Consider the following 17,490-nt stretch of genomic DNA (forward strand, 5'->3'; position numbering starts at 1 on the left):
GACGTTCAAATGACTATCAAGACATTTGAACAACTTTATCGATACGTTTGAACGACTTTGCAGGATGTTTGAATGACTTTTGAATACGTTGGAATGCTTTATCAGTGCATTTGAACGACTTTGCAGTTTTTCCAAACGACTTTATCAAGACGCCCGAACAACAACTTTGCAGTACGATTGAACGACATTTGAAGGATTTTATCAATACTTTCGAACAACTTCATCGATACGCCGGAATGACTTTGCAGTATGTTGGAACGATATTGCCCAATCAATATCAATAATGTTTACTAGAAAAACATGTACTGTAGTTCCAAATTTTTGTGATGAAATATTTTATGTACAATTTTACAAATATATCGAAGAGGTGAAACATGTTAAGGTCCGAAAAAAATCATGTAGGTACAGTGTAATGTAAAAACTCATGATTGCTACAACAAATGCGAAAAAGTGGGCGTACAGACGACGAACTTCATTGTATTATCATTTTGTGCAAACACACACACATGCACATTAGCTGAATTCATGCGCGCCATTGGATTAAATTTCTATTAGCTTTTCCCGATTGAGTTTGAAGAGTGTTGATTAGGCAGTAATGGCCTTTGTTAGCTCACTAATGAAGGGCTTGATTACTATTCTACTTAGTGCCACACATCGGGATGCGGCTGATGTGTGTTTGCTTAGCATCTGTCGACGATAACACACACACACAATTGTCTTTTTATTTGCTAAGGAGAGGTGACGCAAGTGGAGGCGAAAGACGGATGGTGTTAGCTTGCCAGCTCTCATCTCTCACTCCCCTAGTTCTGTCTTTTCCACTCGCCGCATCCTCTCAAATGACTCCACTCTGTCCGTTGTGTTTTCTTAACACCTCCATCACCTTCTGTGACTATTTCTGGCCCCTTGCGTTTTCTACTCTCTCCTTTAGCTCTCGCTTGATTCTTTTCTCGCTGACTGGACTGACCCCCCTGACTCTTGAGGATCGGGATCATGTTAGTCCTTTATTAAGAGCGTGGGCATGTGTGTGTTCCCCCACTGCATTGTAGTTTGTCATTCGAGCCATTGGGGGGTTTCCAAGTAAAAATTATATATATAATAAAATAATAAATAATAGGATTCATGGACCTCCAATAATCAAAACATGGTATTCTGATTAATATTTGGTTTGTGGAATATGAATTAGGCAGTAAAATCCACCGTTTTTTATCCATCTCAGGGAGCGGCCATTTTGCCATTTGCTGTCGACTGAAAATGACATCATAGTGCCTCAGAGCTCAGATAACGACCAATCATGGCTCCCCTCTTTGCTGGGTGTGGTCATGTGACATTCGCAATTAGAGCCCTTAGGCACTTTGATGTCATTTTTAGAGGGTGGCAATACAGGACAAAATGGCTGCCCCCTGAGACGGTAAAAAAAAAAAAAGGTGTATTTTGCTGCTTATTTCACATTCCAAAAATGAAATATTGATCAAAATACATTGTTTAGGCTAGTGGGGTCGTATAGAACATAATATTATTGTAAAGAAAATGTTTGACTTGACTTAATCTTTAAAAAAAAAAAAAAATTTTAATAGAAGTTTCTAGTGCAGTATACTTACTGTTGAAATTATATGACAATGAAGTCTTCATATGATATTCAGTAAAAAAAAAAAAAAAAAATTGTAATATCACTACAATAATGAGGTCATTTTAGAGTTTAGTTGGTACTTGGTGTCATTACTAAACTATATAGTAAATGTACAGTATATAAAAAAAAATTAGGGGGGGGGGCATTGATATGTAGATACCATGGAAAATTTTAAATCCATTGTACTTTTATATGTAAAAAAAATTAACATTAACTCACTAAATGTGCTGATGCAGGCTTTTCATTTGAGTGTGACATCTAAAAATATTTAAAAATGTTCACCATATAAAAAACTTTCAATAAGTGTTTTCTTTTATGAAAACAAATTTAAGGAAAAATATGACTTGGAAATACATGATTTTCATTGGTCTGCAACCTCTACATGTTCCTCTCTTTTTTCTTTTTTTTTGTACTCTGGTATCTCTTATTATATAAAAAGGAAAACATATTGATGTGTTAAAATTAAAAGCATTTTTTTTTTCATTAGCAAGCCACATATCCATATTTTGTGTCTTTTTATTGCTTTACTGATAAAAGATGAACCATTTGGGAGATAGGCTACATGCTTTTCATTGGCCAGTAACAACACGTCCCGGTTGCCATAAATCCATGTATCGCCCCTCTCAGCCATTGAAAAACTCAAACTAACTTTCTTCAACTTTAAATACCGGTACTAATAATAATGCCACTGTGGGCCCATTTGCAAAAGTTTGCACGTCTAAAAGTGAGCGTGGCTCCTCCTGCTCTATCACCTGCGCATTCCAGCACTCGAGTGTCATTCCGGCATGAAATGAAGTGACAAATCTTCCTGGGTGGCTTGTTGGGATTATTAGAGCGCACCACGCCCGCTCAGTACCCACCCACACACGCGCACGCACACACTCATACACGGGCAAGGCTAATCACTGGCGAAGAGAGCTCTTTAAGCCACTCGGCTGTGGTCTTGCGGGGATGGAAATAATACGGCTAATCAAGGGGGATGATCCTCAGTATCAACACTTCATTTTCAGTACAGTGTGATTTGCAGGTGGTAGAGATTCTTGCATAAGCTCTCCACTGTGTGTTTTGTCATTTTATCTCCACAATGCCACATTTTAGTGATGGTTATAATCTGACTTTTTATTTTTTTACTCTGCCATTTGTTTTGCTTTTGAAAGATTCACGATGTTCCTCTTATGCGACAGTCTGTGATGTTCCCACTCGCAAAGCTTATCGCTTTCCGGAACTTCCTTCTTCTTTTTTCCGCAGCGCTCCCCAGTGCAGCAAAATATCTCATATTGTGGCCTACTTTTATCCAAGCCAAGCTTTTGTTCCGCCACCACCACTAAAAATGCAGGCGGATAGAACGCGCCGTGCATTAACGCGTTCCCTGCTGCCTTTGCCTTGATCTTGCACAGCTGGAGATGGGACGTTTGTCCTTAGAGCAACAAAACACGGAAAGCATTTGAATGAATCGGACTAGTTTTCACACATAATGTAGAGTTGTGATGTTCAGTCCGCCACGCACCAAAGAACGCGGCCGATCCCGACTGAACCGTCGTGTAGGAGGTGCAGTTCCCCAACTAGTTTTCATGAATCTGCGGTGCGGAAGCAAGCTTTAGATACGCCGTTACTCGAGAGAACTCATCTCACTCTCTCACTTGTGCAGTTCCCCAAATAAGAGGCAATTGCTAGAATATGTTTATTATATTACATATATTATATTATTATTATTATTTAAACCTACTACTTTAAAATTAATGGACAATAAAAGAGACTGTGTGAAGGAGGCAGTCCCTTTTCAAAGTTTTCAAAATGGCTAAATAAAGCCAGACCTATCGCAATTCTAGTCAGCCTTGACCCTGTCAAAGTTTACTGTACACCTAAGCACTTGTTTTAGTGATTAGCATTAGCGATTACCATTAGCTTCTCCATCTTTGCGTCTTCTCTGTTGTTGCTTGGTGTGTTTGCATGCTTAGCTACTCGTCCGCCTTTAGTGATAGCGCTTCTTGTTTGAAGTGCAATTTTTTTGAGGCCACAGAGTTGAGGATTAGTTACTTACGACGCAGATCATAGCTATTGCCAAAAACGGTGCAGCACAACTTATCTTAGCGCCTAGCGTTCACAAACCGATGGGAAAGCAGAAACAGAATGGATGGCCCAACACTTTTTTTGACCGGGTCAGAGCTGATTGGTTAATTTGGCCTCTCCACAACTAGCGTTCCTCTTTATACTGGTGAGCTTGGTGGAAAAAGAGAAAAAAAAAAGTAGTATTGACGATCACAAAATCAAGTTGGCTACAATCACAAATTTGATCCCAAAATAATAAATCAACCATAGGAATTTACATGACATAGACGGGCTAGCATAGAATGAAGATAATTATACCTTCACACAACTGCTAAACACAGAGCAACAACACAACAATGAACCCTTATTTTGCTGGCGAACGCTTTATAAGTAGTCATGATTAAAGTTTATTACTGACTGGGTAAAACCACTTTGTCTTTGAAAAGGATGGCACATGATCCCTTTGTTTCAAAGAAAAGAAGACTGGACTCTTCTTGAACCTTTAACAAATCCTGTATCAGTTGAAACCAAGGCCAAGGCTACATCGTGTGTGGGTGCGTGCGTGCATGTGTGTGTATATGTGATTGTATCAAAGGCCGTGGGTTGTGTTTGTGTGTTTTGTGTCGAACGCTGTGTGCCTAAAGCGGGGAGACAGGTGATGCTGGGGCGAGAGTTAAAATAACAAATACGTCACCCCCCCCCACCCCCCCCCCCCCCCCACAGACTGGCTTGATCCAATCAGCCACCGTCTGCTGTCTTACACACACAAAAACTTGCACACACATGTTGGTTGACACCAGCTGGGGCTAATGATGCGATGGCTGCGGTGGTATTGCCACCACATGGGGTCTCGTTGTCTGAACCCAACCGAGCATGAATGGGTCCTGCGTGCTAAAATTAAAATTCTGCACTACAGCTGCGATAAAGCAGCAAAGAGCATTGTTTTGTGTCGTCTTGTGTCTGTTTCATTTTCGACGCAGACTTGGAAAGTGCTACAGTAAGCAAGTGCGAGAGCGAAAGGTTGCCGGGGTTAATTGGCATTGAAGTTCAAATTACTTTTTAAGTGCAGGAGGCATGTTTGTCCTCATTGATTTTGCTGACTGGAAGTCATTTACAAACGGTGTTTGCAGGGAGGGAAAAGAACTCTGAGGTAATGGAGTAGAATACCTCAGCACGTGCGGAAACCTACGGCACAAAAAATAGTTCGAGTGGAAAGAATGGATGGATTATATAGATGGCTTGGGCACAACAGTGGATGGACACATGCCTTGACGGATCAGCGAAGGCTTTGTAGGAAGCGATCACTGTTAGTTGGCTGGACAAACTGATGGATGGATGAAAGATTTGTGGTAAGGTATATAATGTAATGATGAATGGTTGGGTGGATAAAGGCAGGGCAGAAATACCTAAGGCGATGGATGGATGGATGGATGGATGATAAGAGAATGGATGTCAAATTTAATGGCTAGTTCTCACAGCTTTTATTGACATATAAGAACAATAGTGGATCCAGAGGTTGACCCTGGGGTATCCCTTTTGAGCCCCAAAGACTAGATGAAGACAGCATTGGATGGATGTCAAATTGAATGTCTAGTTCTCAGATATTATTGACATATACAGTAATAAGAATAGTGGATCTTTATGTTTACCATTTTGAGCCACAAAGATAAGATGAAGATAGCAATCAATGATGGGTGGATCGACAGATGGAAAAATGGATGGATGGATGATAGAAGGACGGATGTCAAATAGAATTGCTAGTTCTTACAGAGATTATTTACATATGATAAGAACAATAGTGGTTCTAGAGGTTTACCCTGGGGTACACCTTTTGAGCCACAAAGATAAAACAAAGATAGCAATGAATGATTAATTGGTTTGACGGATAGATAAATGGATGGATATATGATAGAAGGATGTATGTGAAATTGAACGGCTAGTTCTCACAGCTTTTATTGACATATAAGAACAATAGTGGATCCAGAGGTTGACCCTGGGGTATCCCCTTTGAGCCACAAAGACTAGATGAAGACAGCATTGGATGGATGTCAAATTGAATGTCTAGTTCTCAGATATTATTGACATATACAGTAATAAGAATAGTGGATCTATATGTTTACCATGTGGTACACCTTTTGAGCCACAAAGATAAGATGAAGATAGCAATCAATGATGGGTGGATCGACAGATGGAAAAATGGATGGATGGATGAGAGAAGGATGGATGTCAAATAGAAATGCTAGTTCTTACACAGATTATTTACATATAATAAGAACAATAGTGGTTCTAGAGGTTTACCCTGGGGTACACCTTTTGAGCCATAAAGATTAGGCGAAGACAGCAATGGATGGCTGACACAAATGGATGAATAGATGCAGTTCCTTTCATGGTTCACTAACTTCAACTAATGCAATGTGATGGCCCAGTTACTGTAGGGTATCTCATGTTCATTGTACTTCCACTTGAACTCGTCTTCACGTTTCAGGACAGTCCAAAGTAGCACTTTCGTTCCCATTTGTGGTGTACACAGCCTGCATGTTCTAGTTTCTTGTTGTTGAGCATAACCTTTAGTTTTATATTAGAAAGCAAAAGGTCGAACAAGCAGCTTGCCGTCATCCAAAGAATCAAGTCTGTGAAGAAGAGCGTCAAGTTGCTGGAGAATAACTACCGGCACAATAACAGCAGCCCTGTTTTCCTCCCTTCCCCACATCTGAGATTTCCATTTCCTAACGTGAAGCGAGAAGGAAATTAAACAATGCGAATGGAACAACGTCGCCGCGAACATTTATGCCTCCGCCATAAAGCTCGGACAGGCTGAATTTACGAGGGTTCGCGGCCGTAAATACTGCGCTCGGGAAATGTGATTAGGCTCATAAATAGGATATTCCCTGCTGTCCTACCCTTCACCCGAGGAGTCTTGTAAAAGCATATGTTCAGGACACTTGCCTGCTTTGCTCTGTTGCCAGCCATCTGTGTGGGATCTTTACATTTACTGCGCCCCGCACAATCTGTACATTTTCAGAATCAATATAAGAAAATCATGAAAAATTAATAAAGGGCATCATACTCACACCAGAGATGCTGATTATTTAAAATATTCATGTGTGCAGATCGCTTGAGGCGTATTTTGCTCAATAAAGTTGACACAAGAAGCCTGTTGTTTTTTAAGCTTCCAAATGTCTTACAAAAGTGATTTTGTCAAATCGGGAGCATTTTTAATATGCAAAGGGGGGAATGCCAAATTTGAAGAAATTCGAGTTTTCTTCTGAAGTTAGCTGGCCCTCTATAAATATTTCGCATTCCGCTGATTTTTTATTTTCTTGCAGGTGGAGTGGCTAAAGAACGAAGAGATCATCGACCCAGCGGAGGACAGAAACTTCTACATCACCATCGACCACAACCTGATCATCAAACAAGCGCGTCTGTCGGACACGGCGAACTACACGTGCGTGGCCAAGAACATCGTGGCCAAGAGACGCAGCACGACGGCCACCGTCATCGTTTACGGTAAGCATCTTTATCATATAGAGGAATTGGCCTTCTGCATCCTCTGTAAATTCTTATATATACAGTAGGCCATAACATTATTGATTATAAACCTTATCCCACCCAAGATGTTTGAGGTCAAACGTTTGATTATTAGGTCGATCTCTCTCTCTCTCTCTCTCTCTCTCTCTCTCTCTCTCTCTCTCTCTCTCTCTCTCATACTCTCTCATACTCTCTCTCTCTCATACTCTCTCTCTCTCATACTCTCTCTCTCTCATACTCTCTCTCTCTCTCCCCCTCTCCCTCCCTCTCTCTCTCTCTCTCTCTCTCCCTCTCTCTCCCTCTCTCTGTGTTCACTGTCAAGCGCAAACTGATCCTCTTCCAACTTTTTGGACCTATTGACCAATAATAGTGCCTGTATCCTATTGATTTTTTTTTTTCAAAGGTACCCTGAGAGGTTGGTGGTAGCATATAAAACATGACTTACTGTATATGAAAAGAGTTTTTGAGACAGTTGAGGTCAAAGAAGTATTCAGAATCTTTCAGCTCATACAGTATTTGGCTCATATAAAAAGTCATATTATTTCATATACCATTAGAGCCAGGCACTTTTTGTAAACCATATGTGATCCCCTTACTTCAAAGCAAGAACCCAGTGACTTTTCTTACATTTAATAGTTTTAATGAAAGCAACAAGCCTATTGATTTAACAGGGTAGTTTGCATGATTTTCAAAGGATTTTGAGATATTATATCAAAGATATTTGACATGATGTCAACATTAAGATATTTAGGTTAAGAGCTAGAGGATTTTTTTTAAGGAGACAATATACTAAATATATGAGGTATACTAAATATATGGTGGTGTCTGATGTTCAGGTTTAGATCTGGTTTTCAACCAATTTTCAGATCCATATTGATTTTTACAAGACATTTTTTATCGACAATATAAAATGTATGGATGAGACAAGAGATCCACGGTTGAGCTTTTATTTTTAGGTATTTACATGTGATTGGCTGGCAACCTGTCCAGGGTGTACCCTGCCTCAGCCCAAATTCAGTTTGGATCGGCTCCAGCTGACCTGCAACCCTAATGAGGACAGGCACAAAAAATATGGATGGATGGATTATGGAACATTTTGTGTGCAGCATTTAAAACACCACTGCTGCCTCATCTAGCCGAGCCAGGTCCCATCTGCTGCTTGAAATTAGCTCCTCACTGGTGCCAACTTTCTAACTGTCATTATTTCATTTGGTGTGGATGTGAGCCTTTAAGGGGTGTGGCTTAGCGAGTGATGTATGAGCTAAAATTGGTTATTTTTTAGTGTTATAGTCTTTGACTATTTGTCCTGTTAATGGCTGAAAGTGTGTCAACGACTGTGGCTCTCCTTGCTCACGTGCAAGGGCATCACAGTAGCATACCTGATTTGTTTGTTTTTTTAATCTGAAGAGCCACCTGTCCCATCAATTTTGGCTGTGTTTACTGAAATAATGATTATGATGTCTCTTTTCACTCACAAATGGACTTTATTGGATTTCATTGTTCTGCCTATCGTGATTCATTTCTGGCATACATATATGAACAGTTACACTATTTGCTCTAATTTTGTAAAATTTGATAATTTTCCACAACACACCGGACATGATCTTTGCGCAGCGGTTGGGAATCACATGCCTTAACTTGACTTCAATTAAGACCCACCAATCACCTGTGAGCTTTTTAAATGGTGCAGCTGTGACTAACAATGACAACAAACCAATTAATAATAATAATAATAATATTAAAAATAATTTTCTGAGTCACTAGTTGAGCCTTCATCCCAGTTTTCGGCTAGTGTTAGAGGAGAGGAAACAATGCAAACCACGCTCCGATGTTTCTCTCCAGTGTAACCACCGTTGCGTCTATCCACTGAGTGCTTCAATCACAAATAACTGCATGTGTGTGTTAGCGTGCGCTGCAACAGACAGACAGCCCGAGATGGAGTGGTTTGACACTGATGTATCCTTACAGAAATAGATTGTTCAATCTGCGGTTCAATCTCCTCGGCTCCCCCCCGAGGGCCCAGCTGACGCTGTTGACAAGGTGAAAAAGTTGCAAGGATAGTGGAGGGATGTGGTGGATCACGAGGGGGATAAATAATAGGATGGTGGGGAGTAAGCTCAGTGAAGAAGCTCAAATTGACCTAGTTTTGTTTTACCTGAAAGGAAAGACCCGCTTCAAACAATGACCGACACTCAGAGGTGGTAAGTCCAGGTCCAGAAAGTAAAAACCCTGCCACAGTTTGGCTTTAGCCCCTAGTGCTAGCTAGCTAGCTAGCTCCCTAACAGGTAAACGAGCACCATGGTTGCTAGCTAACTAGCTAACTCGCTCCTTAGCAAGTAAATGAGCACCATGGGTGCTAACTCGCTCGCTAGCAAGTAAATGAGCACCATGGGTGCTAGCTAGCTAGCTCCATAGCAGGTAACCTGAGGCTAAAGCCAAACTGTGGCAGTATTTTCACTTTCTGGACCTGGATTTGGCACCCCTGTAACGACACATCATCTGAACTCCATTTGTGTAACTAAACAGTTACTTTAGTCTAACTTACTCTGGCAGTACATGATATGCTGTTGCTTAGAAATTGCAGAAAATAGTATTTTTGGGGATGCCAACTGTAAATCAACAAAAAGCAACACAGTCACTTCAAAGAGAATCTTAGTGATGCAGCATATAAAGCACTTTCTTCACTGATGAAGCTTACCATCCGAATACAACCATCGACATGTAACACTTGCAGTGTGACGTAAAGACACAGCACATTTAATTTACTCCTCCATTGAGTCAAGCAAGCAGCATATCATGCAAAGAAATACACATCAAAATACAACTATCCGCATTTCAATCGTGTGATATGACGTAAAAAGTCAGTCAGGGCAGCTTCCTACTACTCTTCCAGTGATTCGAGCCAAGCAGCATATGATGAATATTGTTTCAGTTACAACCATCCATTCAATGTGATACAATATAAAGCCATCCACCACAGCTTATCTATTCCTTTGAGAATTCAAGCCTTATATATGTCCCATATAAAAGCTTTAACTTTTGACTGCCATCATTTTCAATGAGGCATTGCAGCAGGCCGCATATCATGCAGTGCCTCGAAAAGAGACATTTTGGTAAGATATTAAAGCACATTTAACAGCAAGCAGCATTTCATGCACCATCTTGACCAGAGAAGCTCATTTTTGTTACGATTATGGCGTGAAAATATGTCCATCCAATCACGGATCTATTTTTACTTCGCAGTGAACGGTGGCTGGTCGACGTGGACGGAGTGGTCGGTGTGCAACAGCCGGTGTGGGCGGGGCTTCCAGAAACGAACTCGCAGCTGTACTAACCCCGCCCCTTTAAACGGAGGACTGCCTTGTGACGGACAGGCCATCCAGAAACTGCCTTGCACCTCCTTGTGTACTGGTGAGTGTGAACTACTTTGCCATTTTTGGGCTTTAACTTCCAAACGTCATGGGCAGGTGGCAGTGATGTCATAGAATTGCAATATAACACAATACAGTTCATTACGGTATCTTAATTGCTCCATTTTTTCAAACAAGCAGCAACACATGTGAAACTCAACCATTGCTTGGAACACAAAGCAAAAAATGAATGAATAAAATCCCATGAGGGCTCAAAACATCGAGAAATGATACATTTTTAAATCTTACCTCAAAACAAAATACGTCGTAAACCGAGAAATCGAAAATCCCTGAGCACCCCTGCAGGAATGTATTGTACATGAGCAATAGTCCACAACAACTTTTTCCATAAGCAGGCAGATTTTCAGCAGTCGCTCGCGAGAGATTTTTATGCACTTCTCTGCATCAAAGCAGAGACATACAAGAAGAACTTGAAGGCCTGGGATTCAACCACTGCGATTACTGAAGGACCAGTCTTATGGTATGTAAGTTTTGTTGCGGTTTGCGTAATTACAAGACATGCTAGCCAGATAGCACCATGGCATTAAGTTTCTATTTATCGTGTTTGAGGATAGAAAAACCCGAACTGAGGTAAGTGTGACTTTTGTCTTTTAGAGGAGACTGGCGATATGTCGGAGCCGGACAGGGAAGTTGCAGAGGACATTGGAAAAGTCCAGGAATGCTCCAAGGGACTGACTTCCCCTGACCGCCATCCTCAGGCATCTTAAGCTTGCTGCTGATGTATCGTGCATGTTCTGTAAACAGTGGAACCCTCCAAAGTCAAAAAGAGTGTCAAATAGCACAAAAAAACACTCATAACTTTATGAGCAGTACATTTTTTCACAACATCTGTCATTTAGGATGTAAATTACAGCAGCAAGTCATCGCTGGCTTAAGCTTGTTGCTAGTGCTAGCGGCTAACATAGCAATCTTGACTCACTGTTTCTTTGCGTCACAGAACATCCAAATGGAAGTCATCAAATAGGTGAAAAACCGCAACATAGTTTTACCCCTCCCACATGTGTCAAACGTTTTTAAACACACTTTTTATAAGTATTCCTTAGTAAGTGTTCTTTCGTTCTCTTGCTCACACAGTTTTCCAAATAAGAGTCAAAGCTGCCTGATTTTATGACTTAAACTGTTTATTTGGCACTTCCAGCTGGAGTTTACTGTAAAATTGACAGATAAAACAAATGAGACTAAGACATACAATAGGCTATATTTAAACACAAAAGGTTCAACCCAACCATATATAATTTTGTCTAAAAAAAGAAAAAGAAAAAGTCTGCTAGCTTAATGCTAAACTAGCATACTGTAGATGTTATAGTAATTAGAAACCTTCAAACAACTGCTACTTTAAGACAAGGTGCAGCAACACATGCAAAAGGGCGTATAACAATGCTCACAGGCATATACAGTTGTGCTCCGAGGTTTACATCGCTTAGGGGTATTTAAACTTGTATTTGTTCTGCTATGTAGGAACACCATGCGCCTCTTCTTCTTGCTTTTAGTTAATAATTACATTACATCTCTACCAGTAAACGTGAGTGCTGCTGTTGAGGTTCCAAAGTGGATGTTCCATTGTATACCACATGTTTCTTTTATTTTACAGCTTTACGGCTTCATCTGAATATTCAGACATATATGTTATACACTTTCTTCCAATAAATATTTTCATACCCGTTTGAGCAATCTTGCTTGTTTGCCTTGTTATTCAGGCACATGATTGTGCACTTTGACATCCACAATTTATCTAAAGCATGTTACGGAGATGTTATATACCATTAAATGAGGTCAAAAGTCAGTATTGCCATGTGCGTACCAAATTGGTGGATCGTTGTGCACAAACTATTACACATTACTAAGTGGGTATCATTTTACTGTTTGTATGGATTTTGATTGGAATGGAGCCAAGCCCACCAGCCAATCGCAATCTACAAACAAACTCAGATTCAAATTTACAGTTGTTGAATAATTTTTACATTGTCCTCACAAGGGTCACGGGGGGCGCTGGAGCCTATCCCAGCTGGCTTCGGGCAGTAATTGGGGTACACCCTGAACTGGTTGCCAGCCAATCGCAGAAAAAAAGGCTCATGTTTTTGTAATTTTTTGCACTATATTATTGTTAGTACAATTTGGACAAAGCTCTTTAAAAAAAAATTATGGCATAATTTGTTTTTAATCACTTTCAAATAAATTCTTGTTTTTGCATAATTTATCACCAAATTCTTATGTTTTTGTACTTGTTCCTGCAAAATCCTTATATTTAGACTAAATTCAGATGTTTTTGTAAAAAAAATTCTACTAAATTCTTGTTTTAGTGTGATTTCTATTTCCAAAACAAATGTTATGCTTTAGCGCCATCTTGTGGCATCTATAAGCAATAATTAATCTTTTGTGGAGGGCAGCAATTACTCAGTTTTTTTTTGTGTTGGCTTTTAGTGCCATTTTACGATTACTGTATTTGTGTGCTTTTTTTTTTTTTTTTTTTACTGTTCCCTTCTAAATTATTGTGTGCTTATACCATCTGCAACTAAATGATTTTGTTTTATCATTCCATACTGAAGTTCTGTGTTTCTGCAAACTTTCTTACTCATATCTTATTTTTTATTAAAAAAAATTGTATTTTTACATTTTTGGACCATTTCCTTTTCAATTTTATTGTTTAATTGGGCTTTTTAGTGTGTAGGTTTTGTTGTCTTTGCATCAGTTCCAACTATATTCTTAAGGTTTTTGTAAATTTCTTTGACTGAGTGCTCATGATTTCATTTCCTTTTCGCTCCCTCTAGTGGACGGCGATTGGACCGAATGGAGTAAGTGGTCGGCCTGCGGGACGGAGTGCACCCAGTGGAGGAGGCGCGAGTGCAACAACCCGGCACCCAAAAATGGCGGGAAGGACTGCGAGGGTCTGGTGCTTCACTCTCAGAACTGCACCGACGGACTTTGTATGCAAAGTGAGTTGATCCTTTGCCACCCGCTCATAAACATGCAACATGATGATGATTTGGAGAAATGCCTTACACTGGTCCATTTTACAGCTGCAGGTGTGTGGAGGAATTGGCGTCTGTTGAAAAATCCGAAATGAATTATTTTTGCACAAGTAACAGAATCTTTATACATGATGTATTAGCAATCATGTTATGTTATCTTGCATCTTCACTTGGCCAGCAGGCACATTTCTATTGCACTGTGCCACTGTGACAAATTGCCCTCCAAAATGTTTTTTTAAAAATCACATTTACACCCTTTTCCAGTGCAAGATGATCCAAGTACAATGAAAGCCAATGAGAGCCACAGTTGCAGATGCTCTTTGTAGACGTTTATTGAATGCTGGGAGAACAGTAAAACCGTCAGCACACTCATGCAGGACCTCAAGCCCCAATGCTTAAACAAAACATCGTTAGGCCGCAGGCCCCGCCTCTTAAATTGTAAAATATTTACAGCATTTTCTGTAATATTATATTTGCATTTAGTTATTTTGTACTGTAATCCAATATGTTCACATCAAGTTTACAAGCACTACCTAAGATACCACAAGGTGGCGCTAAAGTCCTGGCTAATAACAAAATTGGTGCCAAGGAAGTATGTTGAAGTGACATCTTGACTGGGAGACTTTTAATGTCGGGGAAGGAGCCAAGATTAGCCTGGGTTAGTGTAAATTACAGCCATATGTGTCTGTTTCTTTTTAAATAATAACAAGAACAACAATATAACGATTATATACATTGTATTACAATTTAAAAAAATGCATCATTTAACAACTAAACGTACAGTTTATGATTTTGTATCATTCCTTTCTTAATTCCCCTGTTTTTAAATCATCCCCTACGAAATGTTTTTTGTGTCATACGTTACTAAATTGTTCTGATTTCATGTCAAAATTCTTACTAAATTCATCCGCTCGTCCATCATTTGAACCGCTAATCCTCCCGAGGATGGTGGGTTACTAAATGTATTTGCATTTAAATATGTGCATCATTTACCTGTCCTACAATACAACTGTCTTGCTATCGTAACTTCCGACTACATTTTTCTTACAAACGAGTTATGTTTTTGTATCACCCCCTCCTAATTGATCCTGTTTTTGTATGAAAGCTTGCGTTTATGTTGCCGGACAGCATAAAGCAAGCAGCATTTCGGCAGCGTTGCTTTATTTTTCCTTCTTCCTCCTCCTCTCGTCCTCGGGCGTCGCTATCATCTCTCCCTCCGCCTGCCATGTGTGTCTCTTCCTCTCATGAGGCTTCCTGCTTTCATGGTGTCGATTCATCCGCATTTACTTTCTGAACGTCACCCGCTGGTCGCCTCGGCTCGCTCGGTCAAGTCAAAGCCTCCTTTCTTGCGAGAATGTAGCGTCGCACAAATAACAATAATAAAGTGCACCAGCCGCCAATTGAACTACCATTTGGCTCATTCCCACCATGTTTTTTGTGTTGAGTTTCTAAAAAGCTTGAAAGGCTGAAGCGAATATAGCGGTGGTTTGCCAAGGTGCAGGCAATTATATTTGTTGACTTGCAGCATGAGGAGGAGTACCTTGCTTACTCATTGCGCCAAGAGAGTAATTGGCAGACATTTGACGAGAGCAGAAGAGAAAATAGCGCAACGTATTTTTAGAACACATTCTCACATGTTTGTGTGCGTAACGATGCCACAGGTTCTCGGTGTGCTGAGCGACAACAACCCTTCATTAGCGAGGAATGATCAGCCGGCGGCTTGTCATAATCAGTATTTTTCCACATGTTTCCAAGTCACGTCAGCATCTTTGGAGAACAACTCAAAGTAAAAGTCACCCATGCACTGTATCCGCATGTACACATACTGTATAGCACAGTCCAACCCTTAAGGACTGAAAAATAGAAGCAATAAGTTGTCAGCAGCTTAAAGCTCCATAATGGCTGTGTGTCATGCTATGTATAGAAATACATAAGAACATGACACAATGTAAAAAGTATACAGAACACTTAGTTGATATCCATTAAAAGTTCTTGTATAGAATTCCAATGTATACTTAAAACATCAGCCCATTAAATAAATTGCAGTACCTCAATTAGATGCCTCTTTTCCCCTGCTTAAAATTTTTTTATACCATGTGCATGTTGATTGTGTATGTTTGTTTTATGTCCATATTGTTTCTAATCTTTATTATTATACTTATTATAGCATTTTATTCTCACTTTTATTTTTTAATATCAACTTTTTTCCCAATATATTTTAAATTTTGATGTGCAAAAAGTCCCACATATTACTTCCGATTTACACCACTCAAATTTCAACTTTAAAAATTCACGCCTTCCGGGGAAAATATCATCTGATTCCACATTACTTACAGTACTCGCACAATTTAATGGTAAATATATATGTTTTAAGATTGTTGAAGACCTTAATCAGAGGTTTGAGGGGAAAGCATCGTTTTTATAAGCATTTATACTTGGAGCTGAATTAACAAATTCCATTTGTGTGCAGCATAACAGCTAAATGCCGCTTCACCGTGTTTACTTCAAACCCTGGGCTCAACTCAATGACCCAATTCTGCAGACCTCCAGAGCCCTACTGGGTTGTATTGTATTTTCTCTAACAGTGGCCTTGCTTGAATAAACACCACGCCACAATTAAATGGCACGTGCCACCTCCACTTGAATAAGTAAACGCTGCACCTCAAATGAATCCTCAAATTTTCATCCTCCACTTAAATAAATAAACACAACACCTCACATGGATGCCTCCTCTTTTCCTCTTTGGATACAATAAGCAGCTCGTCCATCAGGGGTCACCATGGTAACAAGGAAGCTCCAATGTGGCTCATTAAAAAACATCAAGATGATTTTGAGGATATTGCATTCCAGAGGCAATTATTCCATATTGTCGCTTTCATGTTGTACTAAAGTGAGCTTTTCGGGGATGAAACTTGCAGGCTGATACATTCAGGCTCATTACACCTGATTGACTTTCTGTCTCTGTAACGACTCGACACACTGCGCTTACGTTTCAACTACTTCCTGTAGCGCTAACAGGAAAACATAAAATATGTGTGTGTGTGTGTCACGTTACAGCACGGAGTACGTCTCCAGCAAATAAATTATGATGTCGACTTTTAGAGTCACAGTAATCTCCGGAGATGGAAGAGCTGCCTTGTAACATTTTATATTGTGTTTCCATTTGCACAAGACAGCAGGTAAAACACAAACCAAAGCTGTATCTCGTTAGGAAAAAAAAAAGAGTTTGTCACTGTCTGGTGGTATCTTGGTGCTGAGAAGCTATGTTGAACTAAGAAGAGGAGCTTAATTTAGTCAGGACATAGCTTTGTCTAATAAATAAAAAACTACTCTCATTTGGCGTCCCCACTTAATCAAATGTATTTTCTACCCTAATCGGGCGTGCCGCATATTCCCGTCACGTCGCGTGCGCTTTTTAGCGCCATCTCAACCGCTAATCTGTTTGGCATTTGGCAGATGCGCCAACAATTAAGAAGAAACGGTGAGCAGAAAGAGTAGCACGCTTGTTGTTAAATGCCGTCGGAGATCAACAACGCTGATTGGGTTGAGTCCGTGTTTTGTGTTTTTGTCCCATTTGACTGCTTTTTTGTTGTTGTTTAGTTCATCCATCCATCCATCCTTCATCCCTTCCTTTTCCTTGTCCCCAAGGTTCATTGTTTGAGACGTCCAAAGAAAAGAGTGATGTGGGATTCACATGTAAGTTTTATCCTTCATTTCTTGCCTTTTTCTTGCTTTCTTTGTGTGTGTGCTTGCGTGTGTGTTTGTGTCCATGTCTATTTGTGCTCTTTTCTTATCACGAATTCCGAGTATTTGTTTGTTTTAGGAACTCAACTGTGCTCTCGTGCTGGCATCAAAGGCACATCAATTATTTTTCACCGTTGTAAGT

At 40.0% G+C, this 17,490-nt stretch overlaps 1 protein-coding gene across 2 annotated transcripts in view; it reads left to right on the forward strand.

Moving 5' to 3' along the window:
• LOC147173524 (netrin receptor UNC5C-like) overlaps window positions 1–17,490 on the forward strand; it is a 184,357-nt gene that overhangs the window by 142,228 nt on the left and 24,639 nt on the right. The window contains exons 5-8 of one of the 2 annotated variants that reach the window (XM_086076068.1): window positions 7,003–7,183; window positions 10,448–10,615; window positions 13,404–13,568; window positions 17,253–17,300. In XM_086076068.1, the coding sequence (XP_085932194.1) occupies window positions 7,003–7,183; window positions 10,448–10,615; window positions 13,404–13,568; window positions 17,253–17,300 (562 nt within the window). The remainder of the gene's footprint in view (window positions 1–7,002; window positions 7,184–10,447; window positions 10,616–13,403; window positions 13,569–17,252; window positions 17,301–17,490) is intronic. The other variant, XM_086076069.1, reaches the window with a different exon arrangement.

Source organism: Leptonotus elevatus, chromosome 5, assembly GCF_054856555.1.
Source record: "Leptonotus elevatus isolate MCC_2025b chromosome 5, RoL_Lele_1.0, whole genome shotgun sequence".
Classification (NCBI taxonomy): domain Eukaryota; kingdom Metazoa; phylum Chordata; class Actinopteri; order Syngnathiformes; family Syngnathidae; genus Leptonotus; species Leptonotus elevatus.